Here is a 23,932-nt window from a genome sequence, read left to right as displayed (position 1 = left end):
TACATCATGCTTCCTTAAAACATTGGCTATTTGCTTTTCAAAAGTTTCATCCTTGTCTTCTCCTTGATTGGGTGGCCGGTAGTAGACTCCGACCACCAGGTTCCTTTTATTCTTTGCTCCATTTATTTCAACCCAGATGCTCTCGATGGGGCTACCAAGCTCATCCTCCTGTATTCTGTGCAGAGAGATGTCTTTTTCACATACAGTGCAACCCCACCTCCCTTTCTGTTCCTCCTGTTCTTTTTGAACAAGTTATATCCTTCAACTGCTGTATTCCAGTCATGAGAGTCATCCCACCAAGTCTCAGTTATACCTATCAGGTCATAATTTCCCTCTTGTATTAAGAGTTCAAGTTCGTTCTGTTTGTTTCCCATACTCTGGGCATTAGTATGTAGACATCGAAGACCATGTGCTTCATAGTCTGGCTTTCTTCCTACATGTGTCTGAAGACTATTATTGGGCGCTATCAGAGCTGTTCTCTCCATTGCAGTGCATGCGCCTACGTCCATTGTTACCCCCAACATTACATCTCCCTTCCCCGTAGGATTCAGTTTAAAGCCCTCCTGATGAAGTTCTTCATGCTGTGGCCAAACACATTCTTCCCAGCCTTTGTGAGGTGCAACCCATCCCTAGCCAACAGCCCATCTTCCAGGAAGTATAGCCCGTGGTCCCAGAATCCAAATCTCTCTCGTCGGCACCACCTTCGTAGCCAGTCATTCACCCGGAGTATTTTTTGTTCCCTTTCTATCCCTCTTCTAACTACTGGAAGGATGGATGAGAAAACTATCTGGGCCCCAAAGTTCTTGAGTTTCCTTCCCAAAGCTTCAAAGTCTGACGTGATCTCTTCGTAGCTCCGCTTGGCGGTATCATTTGTTCCCACATGGATGAGAAGAAAGGGATACCTGTCAGTGGGCTTTATGAGTGCAGGCAACCTTTCAGTCACGTCTCTAATCTGTCCTCCCGGGAGACAACATACCTGGCGAGTCCATGGGTCTTCGCGACATACTTGGGTCTTGATCCCATGCAGCAAGGAGTCTCCCACTACTACCACTCTTCTCTTCTTCTTGTTGTAGGCCTGGATTTCATCGCCTCCGTTTGACTGACCTTTAGCCTCTTGCTCACTCTCATGCAGGTTCCCCTGTGATTCTTCCTCTGCAGGCTGTCCTCCAGTCTCATCTGCAAGTACCTGGAATCGGTTCCACAGCTCCACTGCTTCCACTGGTGCAGAGTGGCGTCTAGTTCTTCTTCTCCTAACTGTCACCCTTTTCCAAGGAGTATCCTCTATATACTTCCATCTCTTTAAGAATTTGCCACAGTTTGTTGTGATCCACACAATCAAAGGCTTTAGTGTAGATGCTTTTCTGGAATTCTCTTGCTTTCTACATGATCCAGCGAATGTTGGCGATTTGATCTCTAGTTCCTCTGCCTCTTCCAAACCCAGCTTGTACTTCCGGTAGTTCTCGATTCACATGCTGCTGAAGCCTAGCTTGTAGGATTATGAGCATAACCTTGCTAACATGTGAAATGAGTGCAATTGTGCGGTAGTTTGAACACTCTTTGGCATTGCCCGTCTTTGGAACTGGAATGTAAACTGACCTTTTCCAGTCTTGTGGGCACTGTTGAGTGTTCCAAATTTGTTGGCATATTGAGTGCAGCACTTTTAACAGCATCATCTTTTAGGATTTTAAATAGCTCAGCTGGAATACTGTCATTTCCGCTAGCTTTGTTGTTAGTAATGCTTCCTCAGGCCCACTTGACTTTATGCTCTAGGATGTCCGGCTCAACTTCAGTGACCGCACTATCATGGCTATCAGGGACATTAAGATCTTTCCTGTATAGTTCTTCTGTGTATTCTTTGTATTCCACCTCTTCTTAATCTCATCTGCTTCTGTTAGGTCCCTGCCTTCTTTGTCCTTTATCATGCCCGTCTTTACACAAAAAGTTCCCTTGAGATCTCCGATTTTCTTGAAGAGATCTCTAGTCTCTCCCATTCTGTTGTTTTCCTCGATTTCTTTGCATTGTTCATTTAAGAAGGCCTTCTTGTCTCTCCTTGCTATTCTCTGGAACTCTGCATTCAGTTGGATATATCTTCCCCTTTTGCCCTTGCTTTTCGCTTCCCTTCTTTCCTCAGCTACTTGTAAAGCCTCCTCAGACAGCCACTTTGCTTTCTTGCATTTCTTTTTCTTTGGGATGGATTGAGTTGCTGCCTCCTGAACAATGTTACGGACCTCCGTCCAGAGTTCCTCAGGCACTCTGTCTATCAGGTCTAATCCTTTAAATCTAGTCCTCACCTCCACTGTATATTCATAAGGAATATGATTGAGGTCATACCTGAACGGTTTAGTGGTTTTCCCTACGTTCTTCAATTTAAGCCAAAATTTTGCAAGAAGCAGCTCATGATCTGAGCCACAGTCAGCTCCAGGTCTTGTTTTTACTGACTGTATGGAGCTTCTCCATCTTTGGCTGCAAAGGACATAATCAATCTGATTTCGATATTGACCATCTGGTGATGTCCATGTATAGAGTCACCTCTTGTGCTGTTGGAAAAGCTTGTTTGCTATGATCAGCGTGTTCTCTTGGCAAAACTCTATTAGCCTTTGTCCTGCTTCATTTTGTACACGAAGGCCATGATTGCCTGTTATCCCAGTGATTTCTTGACTTCCTACTTTAGCATTCCAATCCCCTATGATGAAGAGGACATCTTTTTTTGGTGTTAGTTCTAGAAGGTGTTGTAGGTCTTCATAGAACCGATCAACCTCGGCTTCTTCGGCCTCAGTGGTTGGGGCACAGACTTGAATTACTGTGATGTTGAATGGTTCGCCTTGGATTCATACTGAGATCATTCTATCGTTTTTGAGATTGTACCCCAGTACTGCTTTTATTATTATTGTTATTATTGCATTTATATCCCGCCTTTATTCCTCTTGCAAGGAACCCAAGGCGGCTTACATTCTCCTCCTCCTCCTCTCCATTTTATCCTCACAACAACAACCTTGTGAGGTAGGTTGGGCTGAGAGTGTGTGACTGGCCCAAGGTCACCCAGTGAGCTTCCATGGCCGAGTGGGGACTAGAACCCAGATCTCCCAGCTCCCAGTCCAACACTCTTGCCACTACACCACACTGGCTCTCTTTCCCATCCTTTCTCTTTTCCCACCCTTTTGTTGACTATGAGTGCTACTCCATTTCTTCTAAGGGATTCTTGCCCACAGTAGTAGATATGATGGTCACCTGAATTAAATTCGCCCATGCCTGTCCATTTTAGTTCGCTGATTCCCAAGATGTCGATGTTCAATCTTGCCATCTCATGTTTGACCACCTCCAGCTTACCTTGATTCATTGATCTTACATTCCAGCTTCTGAAACAATATTGTTCTTTACAGCATCGGACTTTCTTTTCACCACCAGACACATCCACAGCTGAGTGTCCTTTTGGCTTTGGCCCAGCCGCTTCACTCTTTCTGGCGCTACTTGGAAATTCCCTCTGCTCTTCCCCAGTAGTATATTGGACACCTTCCGACCTGAGGGGCTCATCTTCCGGCGTCATCTCTTTTAGCCTTGTGATACGTTCCATGGGGTTTTCTTGGCAAGAATACTGGAGTGGGTTGCCATTTCCTTCTCCAGTGGACCACATTTTGTCAGAACTCTCCACCATCTTGGGTGGCCCTGCACAGCATAGCTTATGGGTTCAGTGAGTTGTGCAATCCCCTTTGCCACAACAAGGCAGTGATCCATGAAGGGGTATCTCCAGTAGCCATGCCTTAAGCCTATCAACTGTATTCATGGGTGCCTGGGAGGTGGATATGGTGGTAGAGTTGAAAATAAGTATTTTTGTAAGAATCACAAGGGTTGCAACAACTCTGTAAGGTAGACAAAATTAAAGCTTGCCAAGTAAATATTACAAACATCCTGTGCTGTAATCCAGGCACCTGATTAGCCACTGTGCTAGACTAGGGAGGCCTTTGGCCTGATCCAGCACAGTTCTTCTTATGTTCATATCCACACCTCAATCACCTCCCATTTAGATTCCTGTCATGGGCCACATGGAGGATGTTTGAAAACTGCAGCTGGTGCGAAATGCTGCAGCTAGGTTGCTTTCTGCTTCATGTCTTATAGGCCATATTACACCGGCCCTAAATCCATCAGACTAGTTCCCAGGCTGCTTTCTGTCCCAGTTCAAGGTGCTTGCTCTTCCATAGAAACCTCTGGGGCCAGGATATCTAAAGGGATTGCCGCCTCCCATATGAACCCGCCTGCAGCTTACACTCTGCTTTGGTGGGATTGTTGTGTGTCCTGCAACCAACAGAGGCTAGAAGGGTGAGAAGACGGAACAGGGCAGCACCTTGATTGTGGAATTCCCTCCCAGGGAGGTCAGACTGATACCATTTTTGCTCAGTTTTAGGCAAGTGGTAGAGACATTTTTATTCCATTCAGCCTTCAGTGGTTTCTAATGTGGAGTTGATTCTGCTCTCTGAAGTTTTAATGATAGATCTGCTGTTAATCTGGCTCATTGCTTTGCATTTGTTCTCATGTTCATTTTCTTTTTGAATACCACCTTGTGGGCTGGCAGGTTATAAATATTTTTTTATCAATGCACATGGGCACAGAGCTGAAGGGCCAGATTTCTTGGTCAGGTCCCTGTAACCTGTGACTCTTTTAAAATGAAAAGAAAAAAGGATCCCATCAGCACCGTTCTGGTCAGTTTGTGGCATCAGAAGTGAAAAGTCAGAGTAACCGGTGGCACAACGGCAGGAGGAGGCCCCCTCTCGCTGGGCAAGGATCACTTCTGGAGGCTCTCGGTACAGGCGTCTCGGCGCAGGGAGGCCTGCAGGACACATCCCCCCCTCCAGGCAGCAGGCATGGCTTGGCTGCTTGCTAGCAGCATGGCGAGGGGCCTTCTCCCAGCTCTCCCACTCAGCCCCTGCAGCAGCCAACAGCCGCAGAAGCCTCCATGGAGAGGAGCGCGAAGCCTCCGGGGCGGCTCGGTGGCCACACCAGGCCACCCCCACTTCCCTTCAAGAGCCAGTGGAAGAATGCGGGGGGGGAGGGGTACCTTTCTCCAGGGGAAAAACCAGCGGCCTTCCACCCACACAGGGCCTTTTCCCATAGCTGCGGTCCTGGGCGGGGGGCTGGCCCTTCAGCCAGCTTCTTCTCTGATGGCTGCCACGCCAGAGGCTGTGGCCATCTGCTCTGAGCCGAGTGCATGGAAGAGAGCTGCAGCCGTGCCCTTGCGGAAGCCGTGGAGAGTGCCCCAGGGCCCTTCCGCCACAACCCGCTTTCTGCCTTCCTAGGTGTCTTCCATCAACCGCATCCTAAGAAGCCTGCCAGGGAGCGTGCGCTTCCCAGGCCCGTTTGTGTTCCTGGCGCAGCCTCTGCAATCAGGTGAGAGATCTTACGGAGAGACTCCAGCACCATATTAATTGCTGTGAGCCACCCAGAGAGCTTCGGCTATTGGGCGATATAAAAATGTAATAAATAAAGAGATGTGTCTGATCAGGGCATCTCTGCGTGCCGCGACCCCCCCCCCAACACACATCCACGCACAGACACGCACGCGCCACAGCTGCTGCTCACACTCTCCCCCCTACGCTGTCCCACAGGCCTCCACTTGCCAGGGGAAAGGAGGCCCAGGGGCTCAGCAGAGGCACCAGCGCCCCTCTCGCCTCCCCAGAGGATACAGGGGGGGGTCGAGCTGCCCACAGCATGGCGCCCACGCAGGAGCAGGACCGTCTTTTCCAAGCAGCAGCTGGAGCTCTTGGAGCGAGGTGAGCGCCAGGCACCGCTGCGGGTGCCGCAAGGGTGAAGAAATGGCCTTGGAGGCTGGACCGGGCCCGCCGCTGCCTCCTCCCGGGCTGCCCGGGGGGGGGCAGTCGGGGCACGCGGGCTGGGCGCGTCTGGCGCCGCGCGACGTCAGGCAGCGGCGGCACAGCGCAGCAGCAGCTGGGCATCCCGCGGGGGCGCCGCTGCAGCGGAGGCCCCCGCGCTGATCGGGCGGCCGGGCCGCGCTGCGGGTGGCGCGGGCCTCCGCTCCCGGCTGCGGTCGGAGCCCCCGGCCGGGCCCGGCCTGCCGCTGCTGCTGCGGGCGGAGCGGGCGGGGGGCGCGCGGGCGCCTGCCGGCAGGTCCCTCTCGTCCACCGGGCAGAGCCGGCGGACGGAGGGGCGAGAGGGGCCCGAGGGCGCTCCGCGGCCCCTGCCCGCCCAGCAGCTGCCCCGCCTCCTCGCCGCCGGACCGCCCCGGCCCGCCCCGCGGCGTCCCGCCCCGGCCCCGGCCCCGGCCCCGGCCCCGGCGCGCGCGGAGCGCGGCGCTCTCCCCCGCTGCCGCCCTCGTGTTCGGGGCTGTTGCTGCCGGGCGGGGCGGGGCGGGGCGGGGCGGGGGGGGGCGGCTGCCACCGTCGTCTCTCGCTCGCGCTGACGTGCGGGGTCTGCTGTGTGTGTGTGTGGGGGGGTTCTAGTGGGCTTGACGTGCAGGCATTGGCAGGGGATCATGGTTTAGCACCATGCAGTTAAGACTTTTCACCCGCTGTTTATGCGCACATTACATTTTTCCTTCAAGCCACAGGAGGGGCGCTGGGGTTGGATCCAACCACTCTGGGTGACAGTAGGATCCCAGGGTTGTTTACTCGGAATTAAGTCCCAATGTGTTCATTGGCACTTACTCCCCCAGTGAGTGTAGTTACGCTTGTGGCCTTGTAGGGCAGCCCTACTTGTCTATTCAGAAGTACCAAATGTCCCAGTGTGGAACCCACGACTCAGGGAGGTGGCGGCTCTCCCACGTTCAAGGCGAGGCTGGGCAGCCATCTGTCAGGGATGCTCTGACCAGGATTCCTGCACTGAGCAGGGGTTGGACTCGATGGCCCCTTCCAGCCCTACGATTCTGTGATTCGATGGTCAATGGGATTTACTCCCAAATAAGTGTGTATAGGACTGCAGCCTTAAACGGGTTGTGGGTCACTGTGGACTAAGTTCCATTTATTTTAATGGGCAATGCTTCACATAATAAAAATTAATAATATACTATGATATTATTATTACTACATGTTTCTAGAATTAAAAAGGACTAACGAAATAATATTTTCTAGCAAGCTGCTGGCCATGAGCTTTGTGTCTCTGTGTGCATGTTTTCTTTTCGAATGGACCTTTTAATAATTCTGAATTAGGGTGACCAGATACTCCAAAGGAAGTAACTGAAAGCTCATCTGCATTGTATAAGCTTACAAGGCTGTATAATTTTAGAAGGGTGCATGGCCGTGACTATCATGAAGGGGCCCTGCACTTCTGAATTGGCCACTACACTGCTGTCAGAGCAGCTCATGCTTGGCAGGCACAACTAGTCCAGATACAACTGCAGAGAGATGGACGTGCGCGCCCCTCCTCCCAGAGACCCTGATCTAGTCTGGTGGCAAAAGCAGGAGCCAGATTGATTTGTTCTCATAGCAACGTCAAGGGATCTTCGCTAAATCTCCTAGGAGGATCTGTTTCCTCATAGTAATTTAGGGGTGGGCAACCTTTCTGGACTTGAATATGGACTTGAGCATGCTCCGGGAGAGAGCGCAGGACAGGAAGGCCTGGCGTGCTGTGGTCCATGGGGTCACGAAGAGTCGGACGCGACTGAACGACCGAACAACACAAACCTTTCTGCATTGTGGATCTGCACTGGTCCCCAGGTCACCCTTTGGCAGCTGCAGCCTTTGGGGGTTGCACGTGCACACCCACTGACCCCCCCCCCCTATGCTCACACACCACAGATACACAAGATTGCTGGAGGAGGAGAGAGCCTTTAACCTTGTGCCCCACAGAGATCTTGCTCAGGATCGGGGGGGGGCGTTAAAGCCTCCCCCCCACAGTGATCCTGTTAGGAAACAGGGTGTGCAAGCCAAGCCATCCCCACATGCCCAGTTTCCATGCAAAATCAGACTTCCGCAGGCCCACCAAGTAGCTGTAATCCGTAGCCCAGACCCCCTGGTGCTGTCAGCTGAGCTCCGGGGGTCTGTTTTGTGTCCTGCTGCAGCCTTTCGGTGGGAAGTTTCACATATCCATGAGATGCCCACGCACAGGCCTGAGGAACGAGAGGAGGGGAGCTCTCCCCACCCGCTCCCTACAGGCTCAGGGGCTGGTGCTGTGCTGCTCCACACGGAAGGTGGGGGCGGACCGGGAGCCGGTGAGTTTGCCCGTTCCCGCCACCTGCAGAACCTGAGTCCCTGAGCTCAGCTGCCAGACTGAAAGCTGCCAGGAATGGCTCCTCCCATTGCTCGTCACTCCCCCTGCAACGGCAAGAGTGGTGGGGTGCCTTCGTTCAGCCAGATACTTCTAGGCAGTTCTCTGGGCAGATGCCGTGGGCTGGTGGGCTTTCCTGGTGGACAGAGAATGGATCTTCATTGACTGATTGATAGAATAAAAGCCCTACAAACCCCCTTTCAGGGCAATTGCCCTCACAAAGCAGTTTGCAAAATGATTAGACAAACATAATAACATTAAAGTCATCAAGCTAAAATCCAGATTACACTCCTCAAAGTGAGCAGTAAAACTTCATCAAGACACAACAGTGAACAAAAAGCAGTATGAGATAAAGAAGTCCTAGGAGTTATTTTAAAAATCAACAGTAATGGGGCTGTATGTACTTGCTGGAGGAAGAGCATTCCATAAAGATGGGGCCACCACTGAAAAGGCCCTCTTCCTCTGGAAGGCCTGAGTTCAAGCTTCATGTCTACTTTAGACCCATAGTGTGGACTCGGGCGTGTCTCTATCTCCCCCACCCCCTACTTCCCCCTCAGGGCTAAACTACTCATGATGTTAGGAACATGTTTAAACCAGCCTGCTTACTCTGGCCACTTTTATTTTCTGGACTGGGGCCCCATGCCAGTTTTTGGCTGAAAATCTCCCTCCACATGCCTGTTGTTTGCCTCTGAAGGTGCTGTTTGCAGTAAGCAACATTTCTGAGGACAAAAAGCAGTCAGGAGGAAGTGATTTTCAGCAGATAACCTGGATGGAGCCCCAGTCTGGACTGGGAGCATGATTTGAATCAGGGCCCTGCAGCTGCTTTCTCTCCAAAATAAAAGCATCCCAGCTGAGCACACCTGTTTAAAAACGGGCCTCACATTTTATGGGGTTTGGCCCTCAATTTAAGTGCCATTTATATAGAAAATAAAGCTTTCCCATGATAAAAGAAATCTTAGGCTGGAATTCTATGTACACTCATATGGATGTAAGTGTAATTGAACTGAGTGGACCTTACTTCCAACTATGAATTTAAGGGATTTGAACCCTCCCCTTCAACAGGTCCCCAGGATGGCTTTCAAAAAGATAACATTACAATGAAATAAATTAAAATACAAGCATGAGAACAAAAGTGTTAAAACTTGAGTAGGGTTGTGCTGTCAGTCAGTTATTCATGGGAGCATTGGGCTGCGATTCTATATGCATTTCCTGGGAGTAACCCTCAATGAATTGAGCGGGGCTTGCTCCTCGAAGGCCTTGTAGGGCCCTTCCAACCCTACTATTCTATGGTTCCTCAGTAGACTGTACAGGGTTGCACTGTCAGTCAGTCAGTCAGTCAGTCAGTCATAGTTGCACGTGGGGGGGAGGACCCCCATTGCTCTCAAAAGGGTGGAAAGGCTACACAGACTTTCTTTGGCTTGCAGAGACGTGCTGCTGTGCCTTTGGCAGCTGCAGATGCTGGGCCCCTCCTAGGCTAGGTGGAACGCCCTCTTCCCTCCGACATGGGAGGAAGCGCCTCTTTAGGGTGGTGCTTCCCCTCTGAAGCCATTGCGGGCACTCGTATTGACAACAGCGTTTAACGGCGGGGCTCAGCAGCTGACCGAGTCATCGGGAGCAACCTTCTTGCTGATCGAAATGGTTTTAATCCGTTAATCAAACCAGTTAGTTACCAAACATTTTAGATCTAACAGAAAGGGATCTACGTTCTGTATATTTTGTCTTTTGTTAGGGAAAACAGAAATATAACTCTGTGGTTTGGCTGCATTTGGATTGCTATGCATAACCCTGGTCATCCCCAGTCTCACAACCGATATCACAGATGCAGAGAAGAGCTACCCAAAAGATCAGGAGGCTGGAGCAACTTCCCAAGGAGGAAAGGCTAACATGTGGAGGGCTTTTTAGTTTAGAAAAAAAGTGCCTAAAGGGTGGGGCACATGATGGAGATGTGTAACGCTACGAGCAGTCTGGCGACAACAGGCAGTTTGGAGGGGAGAGCTCTTCTCCCAAAACTCCTGCCCAGACCTTGGTCTGACTTGGCCATCATGACAAATCCAGCTCTTCAGTGGAGGCCTTCTGGGGGAGGGGGCACTTCTAAGGGTGTTGCACTGGGGTCTGAGGCCAAGAGGGCAGCAGAACTGAATGTCCAAACTTCCTTCCAGCATTCCAGAGAGGGCAGTACCCAGAGACGGCCACCTGGGAGAAGCTGGCTTCTACTACCCGACTCCCCAACACCACCATCCGGGTGAGTGAAGCGACCTCCGCAACCTCCTCCCTCTCCCCAGCAGACCCTTTGCTCACATCAGCTCCATGGGGCACAATAGCCTGATTCACCGCCACAACCCCACGTACGCCCAGAGGATGGGCCAACACGAGCCAAGGGCCCTGTGAGTCTGAAATGCTCCCCACCACTCCCAAGTAGGTGGAAGCTCACCAGATTTGGATTAAGGCTGGAACATATCTTTTGCAGACCCTGGTCCTCACTGTGGCTAGTCAGTGCCCACAGCGCTTAGTGGCTGCTGACCCTGGCTCTGCCTCCAGCCCCCTGTGGCTGGGAGCGTTCCCCTGCTAGGACCCCAGCCACACGAACATGCTCAGGAAGCCCTGGAGTCGGCAGGCACTGAGGATGGGGGACAGGCGGGACGGAAATCTCATTTGCACGAGGAGCAGGGGACGCTCTCGGGGGCAGGTGCAGACCACTGTTCCAATGGGCCCAGTACTGCTCTACGTGGACTGGGAGTGGCTCTCCAGAGTTTCAGACAGGGGTTTCCCCAACCGTACCGAGCGACGCAAGAGGTGGCGTCTCCCCAGACAGGCATGAAGGACCTTCCGCTCACAGAGCTGCGCAGAAGCTCCTTCTTTGGGCTGGCCTTTAGGCACCACTGCAGATACCTCCCTAGCTACACAGCCTGCCATTTATGTAAGAAAATATATCCAAGGATGACCGACACCCCCCATCCCAACCAGTCAAAACCAGCAAAGGACTTTTGGCACGTTAAAGGCTAACAGAGATATTATGGCATAAGCATTTAAGTTGACATTTTATATGTATGTGTGTTGGCAGAGGGGTGGGGAGGATTGTAAGCGGTGAGGTCAGAAGGAAATGAAATGCAAAAAGTACAGACTGGCAATTACACTCATGCTTAAATGTACATAAAATTATTACAGTGACCCCTCACAGAGCAGTGTTCATCATAACACAAACATCCTGGCAGTGGTAAGCTAATTTACATCTGAAGTGGGATAAAAACCCAGTATCTCAATTCAGGCCACAGGATATCAAACTGAACTCCTTGATAAATTGCAGTTCAGCACATATGTACATGCTGGAGTCTGAAGTTTCTTAGCTCAAGAATGGCCAGCAGCCTCCCCCAACCCAATGCCCTCCAGATGTGTTGGATTATACCTCATAACATTCCCAGCCAGTGTTGCCATTGACCATGCTGGCCGGGGGTGATGGGAGTTGTAGCCCAACACATCTGGAAGGCCTCAGGTTGCTGAAAGTTGATGGCCACTTTAAGGTCAGTAATAGAGGGTATAATCTGGACCCCTGGACAGGAAATTCCACCGGACTTCAACAGTGTTCCCCACCCCCCATCAATGTGAGCCTAGACCAGGCCATGCAGCAGGTTCACAACTGTGCAACTCCATAACGGACATCTAAGCACCACTTTATTCCAGGAGCCCACAGACAGCTCCATGTCGTCGGCAGCTTCCAGTCTCCCCCCAGAACACACCACAAGGCCAGCTCTCTGTAACTAAGCCCTATGACACAAGAGCAGCTGTTCCTTCAGCTTGCTGGACTCACACCTTAAGGATTCCCATCTACAGCACCCACCCAAAGAACTGGAAACACAGGTCAGACGGGCCAGACAGCACCCAGGAATAGCCCACTCCAGGACAGACCCAGAAGAGAAAAGAGCAGAACATGCAGAACAGTCTGTTTCCTGTCTCCTAGCTGAGCAGAGCAGAGGAAGCTGCCCCAGCTGGACTAGGGGCTATACAAGGAAGCAAGCTCCCAGAGAGTGAGCAAACAGGGAGACCAAACAGGAGTTGGCCAGGGGAGTTGTAGTGGAAGAGGAGACAAAGGCAAAGTGGTGAGTGGGCTGGAGTAAGCCCAGAGGGCTGTCCTTTCCATTCTGAGTTGCCATGTGCTCACCATGTGCTCCTGAGAGCTCCAATTGAATTGAGGGGGTGTGGCCTGAGTAATCCCAGCAGCTGTGCGGGCAGGAAGTTCCAGTCTGCTTCCCGCCTCCTAGCTGAGCAAAGCAGAGCAGAGCAGAGCAGAGCAGAGGAAGCTGGTCCAGCTGGTCCAGGGGCTATACAAGCAAGCAAGCTTCCAGAGAGCGAGCGCCCAGAGTGAGCAAAAGGGAGAGCAAACAGGAGTTGGCCAGGGGAGTTGCAGTGGAAGAGGAGACAAAAGCAAAGTGCAGTGGGACTCTGTTTTTAACCCCCAGTGAATAGAGGACAAAGCACAGGCTATTCCAGTACAATCAGAAAGCTAGAAACAAAAAGGGAATACAGACTATGGAAGGACGAGACTTTCCAGTGGTGGTGACCTGTAAGGTATGTGCAATGTTTGTTTTCTTGCCTGAGAACCACATGGCCTAAACCTGCAACAAGTGCAAGTTGATCACGCTGCTGGAAGAAAAAGTAAGAGGACTGGAGCGGCAACTGTCGACCCTCCGGGGAATAAGAGAACACAAGGGGTTCTTGGATAGACCGGTGGAACTGCAGCAGCAAAGTGAAGAGCAGACGCTAGAACAGCAACAGCAAGCTGAGGCAGAAGAGGAATATGCTGAGGTGACGAAAAATGAAGTAGAGGATACTTCTTGGGAAAGGGTGACAGAAGCAGAAGAACTAGAAGACACTCTGCACCAGTGGAACTATGGAACCATTTCCAGATACTTGAGGATGAGGCTGGAGGACAGCCTGCAGAGGAAGAATTACAGGGGACCCCGCATGAGAGCGAGCAAGAGGCTGAAGGTCAGTCAAGCAGAGACGATGAAACCACGGCCTACAAAAACAACAAGAGAAGAGTAGTAGTAGTACTGGGAGACTCCTTGCTGTGTGGGATCGAAACCCAAGTATGTCACGAAGACCCATGGACTCGCTGGGTACGCTGTCTCCCAGGAGGACAGACTGGAGATGTGACTGAAGGGTAGCCTACACTTATAAAGCCTTCTGACAGGTATCTCTTACTTCTCATCCTATTCACATCCTATTCACAATATGAATATTGTCATATTCACAAGCTGAATATGAGCCAACAATGTGATGTGGCTGCAAAACAGGCCAATGCTATTTTGGGCTGCATTAATAGAAGCAGAGCTTCCAAATCCTGGGAAGTACTAGTTCCCCTCTGCTCAGCACTGGTTATGCCTCATCTGGAGAACTGTATCCAGTTCTGGGCACCACACTTTCAGAAGGATGCAGACAAACTGGAGAGGGTTCAGAGGAGGGCAACAAAGATGATCAGGGGACTGGAAACAAAGCCCTATGAGGAGAGATGGAAAGAACTGGGCATGTTTAGCCTCGAGAAGAGAAGACTGAGGGGAGACATGAGAGAGCTCTTCAAGTACTTGAAAGGTTGTCACAGAGAGGAAGGCCAGGATCTCTTCTTGATGATGCCAGAATGCAGGACACGGAAGAATGGGCTCAAGTGACAGGAAGCCAGATTCCGGCTGAACATCAGGAAAAACGTCCTGACTGTAAGAGCAATACGACAATGGAACCAATGACCTAGGGAGGTGGTGGGCTCTCCCACACTGGAGGCGTTCAAGATGAGACTGGACAGCCATCTGTCAGGGATGCTCTGACCTGGATTCCTGCATTGAGCAGGGGGTTGGACTCGATGGCCTTGTAGGCCCCTTCCAACCCTACTATTCTTTGATTCTATGATTCTGTGATGAAATGGATGTGGCCCACAACGGCTTCTGCCTTTCAGGTGCTGTTGGTTGTTTTTGCTGCAACAGTCCCTACTGGCAGATGCTCCTCTGGAAATGGCCTGTCTGCCAGGAGCAAATGCCCCAGGCCTGATCACTCTCTCAGCTGCAGTGACCGCAGCACCCTTTGTGGCCAGTGGCATCAGCCAGGGAAGAGTTCAGCGGGAATCTGGCTGGTGTAGTGGCCCGGTGGGTGGGGTGAAGTGGAGGGCCCAGGTGGGTCGAATCCCTGCTCAGCCATGACGCTCACGTCACTACCTCTCAGCCTAAGCTGCCTCACATGGTTGTTGGGAGGGTAAAAATGGGGGCGGGGGCTATGAATGCTGCCTTGGAGACAGAAGAGTAGGGAAACAGGAGCTGCCCAGAAGAAATGAAGCAGAGATGTACATCCAGCCCACAAGCCATTCCGGGGCCTCAGAGAACACTGCTACTTTGGCCGCACCGATGGAATGGGGAGATGATGGCCAGCCTGTTTCCTGTGCAAGAAGAATGCCTGGCAATGGCTTCCTTGCCCCTCCGCCGCCACCCCAGCCACCCATCAGTCCTTGGCTCCGGGCTCCCTTGGAGCTGCCAGGCCTCGTTTCGCCGTGGCAGGGCAGGGCAGTGGGGGGTGGCGCGGCGTGGCAGGGAGCAAAGTGCATCACAGGAAGGAGCCCTGTCCTTTTAAAAACAGCACTGTGTTGCAAAATGAATGGCGCCCCTTTCCAAACGGCCCCTGCTGCCTCTGTTTCCCTAAGCTCCCTTGCTACTGCAATTGGGGTGGGGGTGGAGAGAGAGAGAACAGAGCCATGCAAAGGCATGCGCCGGCACCCCCTCAGTCATGGCCTGCCTGACTGGAAAGACCCCATGGGAGACCCCAGTGCCCCTCAGCAGAGGATCTCAGTTGTGGCAGCTCATCCGCCAAGGGTCCTGCCTCTTGTCGGGCTTCTGGCTTCCTCCCCATCCTCACTTCCCCCAGCTGGTGCTTTCTATGCCATCCTCAGCTTCTCCCCTGGTCTGACCCCTGTGGGCATTGGGGCACTCCGAGTCCCACGAGCTGGCAGAAAGGTGGCACTGCAGGCATCAGGGGTGGGGATAGGCTTTCAATAAATTGCATGCTGAGCAGTCCGGTATGGATCCAGGGCACTTCAGAGCAGCCAGAAATCGCTGTAGGACTGGCAACAGTGAGAACAATGCCTTCCCTTGCTGCTCAGGGAGAGGGAGAGACAGAGGGGCACAGCCAGACCGAGGTTTCTGGCAGGAGGACTCCTGCATGACCAGCAGGCATTGGGAAGGAGAAGCTTCTCCGAGCCAAACACGAAGAAGCCATGATGGGGAATTCTTCCTTTCTCCTCTGCGGCACTGTAGTCAGCCAGTCATGAAGCTGTCAGAGCCGCAGGGAGCAAAATTAAAAAAGCAGCAGCTGGGCCAGTCCATGGGGGGGGGGTGTTTTGCTGGTGCCCCTGCACCTCTTCACTCCCTGCCTTGTACTTTGCCCCCCCCACACACACACACTCCTACCTACCTTGTGCCCAGGAGCCTCCTGCACAAACATGTCACAAACCCTGCAACAAAAAGCCTAAATTCAGCAGCTGGAATCGAATCATGGAAATTGCACAAGTGCTGAGATCAAACTAGTGAGAACAGTTGTCTGGGAAGCAGCAGCCAGCAAAAACATGGTGAAAGACAGCCAGCCCCAGTGACAGGTTTGCATGCAGAGTAAGAAGCCATGTAAGGGTCCCCCTGGTTGTTCTTTCTTTCTTTCTTTCTTTCTTTCTTTCTTTCTTTCTTTCTTTTTCTTTCTTTCTTTCTTTCTTTTTCTTTCTAAACAGAAACATATCTACTGATGCTTCAGCCTGTCCCCCTAGGAAAGGTGCTTACTCTCCTTGAGCTTTTTGGCTGCCCCTTTCTCAGTTCTACAAAATCCTTTTTGAGATGGGTGACCAGATCTGTGCACAGTATTCTGAATGAGGCTACACTGTAGACCTATATATGAGGGCATTACAATACAAGCCATTTTGTTTTCAGTCCCTTAATGATCTTTAGCATGGAATTTGCCTTTGCAGTATCTGCTATACAAAACAAAAAGGACAAGGACACCAGTAACAGTTTCAGTGCAAACTCTCCAGATGTAAGAGACCTACACAATTGTACCAGACCAGTTAATTACAAAATTTATAGTGATTAGTGGTACAATTATGCCAACTGATTTTACAAAACAACAATTATAAACAGTCAAAATTTCAAAACAACTATGTCCATTCTGCTCGTCAGGCACGGAACCCCGGTGTGTTCCCGTTTTGACTCTATAAGGCCTCTGTCAGGTACTCCCGTAGGCATAACGTGTTCAGTAACAAATTGCAAATCCCTCGGGGACAGCATCTCCTGCCTGTTTGGTGATGAGTCTTGAGAGCATCTACACATTTTGGGAAGGGTGAGCTGGACAGAATCAGAGGGATTTCCCCACTCTAGACCCACAAATAAAGGAGGCTATTTTGCCATCATTGACCAGTATACCCCTGAAGGAATTTGTCCGCTCAGAAAGTGAAAATCTTCTTCAGTGTTATCAGTTGATGCAATTTATGCCAGGAGTACCTGACAGAGGCTTTATAGAGTTGAAACAGAAACACACTGGGGTCCTGTGACTGACAAGCAGGACGGATACAGTTGTTTTGAAACGCTGACGGACTGTTTATAATTTTTGTTTTGTTTTTTTTTAAAAACCAATAGGCATAACTGTACCACTAATCCACATCAGTGGGCTTCCAATTACTTACTTCCAGGCACGTGAGCCGTGGCTCCTGCCCCGGCCCAGGTCCAAGGGCGTGGAGTGTCCCTGCCCTTTGCTTTTAAGGCCAAGCCTGATGCTAACGCGGCGCCCCCCGCTCCTTCTGGGGTTGGCTCATTGCCCAGTTCCCACTAGCAAAGGAGCAGCTCATCACTATCGTCATCCCCACACACTTGGGACAAAGACCATACTTGGCAGAGAAGGACGGACAGCCGGGCAGCCAGACGGGGGAGGGGTCCAGCTGCTGGTGTGCTTGGGAAGGGCTGGGGATGAGTTCAGGATCTGGGGAGAGACAAGCATTTGTGGGAGGGGGGCTGGGAAATCCCAGCCCCAAGGAAGTCAACCTACAGACCAGAGATAAGCAAAGCAGGCGTGGTGCTTTGGGATGAAGGAGTCTATGCAGGTCCGCGAGGGCGGATTGGATGCGGCCCTCACCGGACTCTCTCTGCCTTTGTCTCCTCCCCAATTAGGTTTGGTTCTCAAATCGGAGAGCAAGATGGCGGCGGGAGGCCAAGAAGGCCCTGGACACCGACCACACAGGTTCTACCCTGGCCCACACAATCCCAGCAGTCCTGGGCCTGCCCCAGATTTTGAAGCGGCACTGTTTGCCCTAAAGGGCTGTTGGCGCAGGATCTGTGCTTCTTTGGCCTTGCCCATCGAAGGGGCAGCGTCCCTCCCACAGGGCGCACAAGTGGCCCTTGAGACTCCGCAGCGGAGGCGCCAGACTGGGGCTCCCCGAGCCCCCCACAGCTCTCTTGGCCACCCTGGAGAGGCCCACAGCCCTGCCAGGGGGTGTGCTGTGGTTCCCCTCTTACCCCCAGAATGCAGGCACTTGGGGAGGGGGCTGAGGGGGAGGCCCCCGGCTTGTGCTTCTGCCAGCCAACGGCAGGTGCTGGGCCGGGGAGCGGGGTCCGTGAGCTGCCGAGGGAGCCTCAGTGCAAGCGAGACACTTCCTCTATCGCACACACAGGAACCTTGCGTGGCTGGTGGCTGCCTCCCTCCGCACCGACCATGCTGTGGCCAGCTCAGCCCTCTGCAACCAGGTAGGTGGGTGTCCAGGTCCCAGCCCCATGGTGGTGAGGCGGGGGGGTGCAGATGGCTGGAGACCACGGCTTCTTTCCTTGCTGGCAAGGGAAAGATGTCCTCTGCCGGAAGGAGGGGCAACGGAGGGGACACGATGCAGCCACGCCCTGCGTAGCTCTGACTGCCCTGCCCTGAGGTTTCTGGATGGTGCCAGCCCCAGCAGGAGGCGGCCCTCTCTGAGCCACCTCTGTGCCTCGGTGCAGGGCCCAGGTGCCCCTGGCCTGGCTGCGGCTGTCAGTCGAGGGCTGGGCATGCAAAGGAGGGGCCCCCCGCCTGCGCGCTGCCCTCCCACGGTCCCTGCTGGTGCAGCCTCCGAGGGCGCTCGGCCTGCCTGCTCCTCCCACCCCCTGCCTCGTAGCCCAGGCCAGGGGCTCCCTTCCTGCACACACCGGTGTGGGCACCTCCGCATGTGTGGATTCACGGTGGTGGTGTACCGCCATTGGGCCCCTGCTTCGGGGCACCCCTGCCCCAGCTCCGCTTTCAGGGTGGAAGCAGGGTGCCCAGGAGGATGGGGTGCCTGCCCCTTTGCAAGCTGCGCAGGAGAGCAGCGGCAGGTGGGGCGCTTGCCAGGCAGGCAGAGAAGCGGCACCCATGGGACGCCCCCCCGGCCAGCTGTGAATGGCGCAGAGTTCTGCTGCCCTCCTGGGCATCCAGCTGTCCTGCCCGGGGCCACCAGCCCTGCCCACTCTGGGGCAGGGCACCTTTGTGCTCCACCCCAGTGCCCAGCCGCCCCAGGAGCACGAGGGGCCATGCTCCGGCCACCCCCTGCAGCCCACGCTCGCGCCGCCCTCCACCTTGTGCCACAGGGGTGCTGGGATGGGCCCTGCCGCCTGGGGAGCAGCCCCGGCTTCGTGCATCAGGGGCACAAGCAGGGCTCCCGGGGGAGCGGGCAGCAGCCCGCCCCCCCAAGGACCCTGCTGGCCATGACAGAGGTCAGGGAGCATCCCTTGCTCTGCTCCAAGGGTTCCTTTTCGCTTGGGAGCCAGACAGCTAACAGGGTGTGTGGAGCGGGTGACATTTCTGGTGCAGACAGGCCACCAAGGGTGCTTGCTAGCAGCAGCAGCAGCAGCAGCAGGGTCCCCCCTGCAGTGGGCTGGCCGTGCCCGCCTGCTGCCGCTTCTGGGTGCGTGCAGCCAGGCGCTGCTCCCCGGCTCCACAGCCTTCCCCATCTCCGTGTGCCCTGCCCAGAAGGCCAAGGCTCACAGCCCCTCCAGCTCCACCCGGGAGCTGCACCCAGCCCCCTCTCCACCCTGTACCGGGGATGAGCCCTGGTGTGGGAAGAGCGGCCTCCGGATGGCTTGGCCCTGTGCATCCCCTCCCCCTGCTGCCGCTGCCACCGCCCCCCCCCCCCCGGGCAGAGGAAGTCACTGGGCTGTGGAACTGGTGTGGCTGGAGAGCAGGGCCAGAGGCCGCTTCCGGGCTGCGCAGGGGGTGGGGCGGCTGCAAGAGGGGCTGCTGGGCCCTCAGCCACCCCTTGCCTGGGCGGAGCGGATACCAGCTCCATCCAGCACAGGCCATGAGCCTTGCCTGGCATCTGGCACTCTGCCTGAAGGCCTGACTGTGGGAGGACCTGCCCGCTGCAGTGGCTTTGCCCTCCACCCAGGCCTCTTCCTTTGCTCTCCCGAGGGTCTCCCATCCTCAGGCATTTGGTGCCATGGAAATGCCAGCCCTAGAAGGCCCTCCTGCGCCTGGCACACTGTGCAGGCCCCTTCTGGCCCGAAGAGCAGCACCGGCAGCGCCAGGGCTGCCTGGGCACAGAGAGGTCTCTGGAGCGCATCCGGCCTGGAAGACAACCCGCAGCTTGCTCCATGGCGACAGGAGCTGCCCTTGGCCTGCCCCGCGTGACTCCATCCCTGTGGCTTCAAGACCTCCCAGCCGAACCCCGCATCACTTACCCTGTTTGAGAGATGCCCCATCCTGTGCTCCGCCCCACCCTGGCCCTGCAAGGCCTTGAGGGGGATCTGGCTAGACTCAGGCAGCTGCAACGCCAGGATCATCCGGCTTGGTTGGTCCACTGGTAAGACCCTCTGGTATAATGCCAGGGGGTGGGGCGGAGGCTGAGAAACATAAAAGGGGCAAGAGCACAAGGAGAGAACTCTTTGGAGGGTGAGATGGACGGGGGGACCCCCTGGCATGGTGACAAGGAGCATGCCCAAGTCCTCCCTCCCACCAGAGCCCATCACCCAGGTGCCAGCCAGAGCTTGCACCTGGCCCCCCTGGCCACCCCCTGGGCAGGCCCCTCTCCTCCTTGGGCCTCCACCCCACCCTGCTCTTCCGATGGCATGAGTCATGGTTCTGGGTACTGCCGCGCCCTGGGACCACTGCAGGGCCACTTCTGATGGCCCGTGCAAGGGGCTGGACTTCAGAACATGCATGCGATGCGCATCAGTAACCCAGGAGCAGGGGCTGGGGGTGACCTTATTTCTAACTCCTTCCTGGAATAAGAGACCTTTAAGACATCTTGAGTTCCCAGGATGCCGTTTGGAGCTGCAGGAACGGAGTGGGATAGAAAGAGGCTCCTGGAGTTGATGTCTGGTGCAGCTGCTGCCTTGGTCCGGTGCAGCTGCTGCTTTGTTCCGATGCAGCAGAACCAACAAAGCATCTTGTGATCTGGGTGTTATTGCAATTTCATACTGACTGTGTGGTGCTGTGCATCTGAATTATGAACTTCTTCAATTTCCCCAGTTAAAAGCATGAATGGTGGCTGAGTGCCCACACTTCCTTTCCCCAAGTATCCCCCCCACCGAGCTCAAGACCCTTCCTCAATTCCCCTGTATGCTGTTTTAGTGCAATACATGATCGGCTGCAATGTAGGAATTCCGCCTTACTGGATAGAGCTGAAACACACCAAAGAAAGTGAACCAACCTGCCCATTGGTCTTTTCCCCATGGTATTCTGCTCCTCTCCCAGAACCTCTTTAGTTTAGTGGGCTTCACCGCCATGGTTTGTCTTCAACTTCTGCACACTGAGCTGGCCCCAAGGAGCCCCCCAAGTAAGGCCAGGATGTGGGGTCCTGTAGAGCTCCTGCTCATGTCAGGGAGGCTTGGGCCAGAGAATGTTCCCCTGGATTGCTGCCCCCAGTTAATAAGTGGAGACAGGATAATCCAAGGCCCCTTTGCTTTCCCTGTTTCATACACAGCCCATCTTCCTTAGAGCTACTGCTGCAAACGGTGCATCCCCTGGTGTCTAGCCAGAGCTGCACAGCAACCAGATGGCACAGGCAGGGTCTGCAGCACTTTAGCTGGATCCCCCCCCCCCCGCACGGAGCAACAGCCACAAAGCAGCACATATTGTGGCACCAAGTACGTACTAGTAGCAAACTCATTCTGTGAGTGTGGATCCTTCCGCAGCCAGAGTGGCACTCCCCACATGCAAGAGGGAGGGGTCCACGGGCTTTGGGTACCGGGAGGTTTGCAGAAGGAGTAAAACCTCCACCATCCTTTAGGAAATGCAACTCAAAGGGATAAAGCTCAATGAGGGCTGAGCATGCTCAGTGGCCCCAGGATGCTGACTGTTGCGGGGGGCGGGGGGGCAGGGGGTGGAATGGAGAAGGGCCTCCTGGGAAAAGGCCCTGCTGGCTGGCTGCTACCCTGACCAGGAGCTCTCCAAAGTGTTCTGCAGGTCTCATGTGACAGCATAGGCCCCATCACACTGCACTGGAGGCTTCTGAACCCCACCTCCCCAGCCCCAGTGGCCACCTTATACTTTTGGGATGGCTTATTGGTTTCTCTTTGGCCTTCTAATTATTACTGTAATCACCTGCATATCAGATCAGCCTCAGTAACAGTGCTGTGCTTTGCGTATAGCATTTTGAATCACTAACGATGATCCTGCAAATGTCACGATTTAAGTCCATGATTTAGACAAGTTACGGGCAGCTTTCCTTTGGAACAGAAGTTTACTATGTAAGTGAATCCAGCTCATTAACAGCCCAACATGTTTTTGAGGAGTAATGGATTGCAGGAAAATATACTCAACAGGGTGGATTGATTTAAATCAAGGCAATTTAAACCATGGACTTAAATCATGATATAAATCAGCAAGAAAAAAGGTTGATTGAAATCAGTGAATGTAAATCAACCTTTTTTTCTTGCTGATTTATATCTGATTACTGATTTAAATCAAGTTTCCCATTGAGAAGTTTTCATATATTTCCTGAACAATCAAGCAAATGTGACCACTAAACCATGTTCATTTACAACTAGACTATTATTGACACTGTCTCATTCTTTCAAGCAAGCTTTGCATCCCTTTGTCTCACTGCATATATTCTGCATACTTTCTTTTTTTGCCTATAGAGGGAATGTTTTAAAATAGTCCCATATAGGGTCTTCCTTATGACCAGCACCCATTACAGCTTGAGGTTAGCAGCACAATCCTATACATCTCTCCTTATAAATAAGTTCCATAGAGTTCAGTGGGGGCTCACTCTCGGGTAAGCGGGTATAGGGCTGCAGCGTTCGTACAAGAATGCAGGAAGATGCAAGCTGCACAATTCTGTCTTGCTTCTTTCTTTCTTCCTAGTGTTGCTACATTCTCCTTCACTCTGTCTTGGCCCAGCCTTGCTCTCACAAAAAAACAAAGTAGCAAACAAAAATGAAACGCCCATGACTAATAGGTCAAAGCAAAGTCTGATAGTTATTGGACTGGAGAAAAGATCCAATTTTTTTTAAAAAAAGCATTTTTAAGCATTGATTTTTATCCATCCTGCTATATTGTCTTCCTGTCTTAATTAATTCCTTTGCCTTGCTTGGCCCAGTTCCACCATCACATAAGCACAGAACAATGCTGTCTAGCCTGTGTCTGCATGTGTGATTTTAGTCAGAGAAACAGAAAGCCCAGAACCCCCAAGTAGCAAAAGCTAATAGTTAGGCTGGACAGAGCCATTTTCATGAGATGAAAAACTGAAATGAATGTCCATGTTTGATTGGTGGGTACATGCATTTTTATGAGACTGTAAGTGTAGATCTAGTATGTTTATGGTGAGATTTAATTGTAATTATGTCATTTTTCAACTTGAGAGAAATTTAGTATTTTGTTTAAAAATGTCAAAAACCAATGTACATTTTTAAAAATCTATCATCCATCCATCCGAGAGAGAGAGAGAGAGACTATTGATTTTTATCCACCCTGATACAGGAGTCCAGCTCACCAGATGTGGCCTGATGAGAATGCTTGAGCTTCTAAGGAATGAAGACTATTCCTGGGCATGTGGGGACTTTTTCTACTTGATCACAGGGGGATTGTTGTTCTTGTATAATTCTACAATCTGTTATTTGTATTTCTTGTATAGTTCTACAATCTATTTCTGCCATATGAACTGATCTGTTATTTATTGTAAGGGAGCCCCAATCCATCCTTTGCATCAGGAATTGCAGGCTCCAGGTCAGCGCTGGACCTCTGAGCTGTCAATTGTGGGAGACAGCCAAGAAAGGGCTTAGGGCAGGGGGCTGCAATGCGCCCAGAGCTCCTAGAACTGAATTGCCCTGCCCTCTCTCTCTGCTGGCCCATTCCTCCTCCCCTCTTGATGTTTCCCCTTCCTCTGTTGCTGACATCAGTCTTCAGAGCCTGTGTTAGTGATGGCAGGTGGACCCCAGCCCCTGCCCCCCATGTGCTTATGCACACCAGTCTTGTTTCGGAAGGTGCATCAGGCATTCAAAGAAGCAAGAGCATGTAAGGCTGCCATGCCAGAAGGGTGGCTTCCTTTTGGCAGACAAGGCCATACTCTTAAAGAGGGAGTGGGGATGGAGGTCTTAAAACAAGTTCCAGTGAGCCCACCCAGGCCAGCACTAGAAGCTGCTGGGCCATCTTGGAGTCCTGCCAGCCAGCAGCTATTTGCTGCTATGCACTGGCCCAGATACCTTGGCCACAGGTGACTCCACCAACAGCTTGGCTGGAAGGCTGTCAGAACGATTCCTCTGGGCACATG

General features: G+C 52.8%; 1 protein-coding gene across 1 annotated transcript; it reads left to right on the top strand.

Moving 5' to 3' along the window:
• The first annotated feature begins 4,852 nt into the window (after positions 1-4,852).
• On the top strand, positions 4,853-23,318 carry LOC146339196 (uncharacterized). Its single transcript, XM_084808774.1, has 6 exons — positions 4,853-5,379; positions 5,598-5,762; positions 10,371-10,453; positions 17,391-17,460; positions 17,891-17,963; positions 23,143-23,318. Exons 1-6 carry the CDS (start codon positions 5,201-5,203, stop codon positions 23,167-23,169), a joined length of 597 nt encoding a protein of 198 aa, XP_084664900.1. The 5' UTR covers positions 4,853-5,200; the 3' UTR covers positions 23,170-23,318.
• Positions 23,319-23,932: the final 614 nt, after the last annotated feature.

Source organism: Heloderma suspectum, chromosome 7, assembly GCF_057233095.1.
Source record: "Heloderma suspectum isolate Gila_16-S chromosome 7, 16-S_ref, whole genome shotgun sequence".
Classification (NCBI taxonomy): domain Eukaryota; kingdom Metazoa; phylum Chordata; class Lepidosauria; order Squamata; family Helodermatidae; genus Heloderma; species Heloderma suspectum.
This window is presented reverse-complemented; position numbering and strand designations above follow the sequence as displayed.

Bases quoted from the DNA above. Each gene is read 5' to 3' on its own strand.
- LOC146339196 (XM_084808774.1), top strand. From the start codon at position 5,201: ATGGAAGAGAGCTGCAGCCGTGCCCTTGCGGAAGCCGTGGAGAGTGCC. The intron at 5,380-5,597 runs GTGAGAGATCTT...GCTGTCCCACAG, and splicing joins GGCGCAGCCTCTGCAATCAG to GCCTCCACTTGCCAGGGGAA. The intron at 5,763-10,370 runs GTGAGCGCCAGG...ACTTCCTTCCAG, and splicing joins GCTGGAGCTCTTGGAGCGAG to CATTCCAGAGAGGGCAGTAC.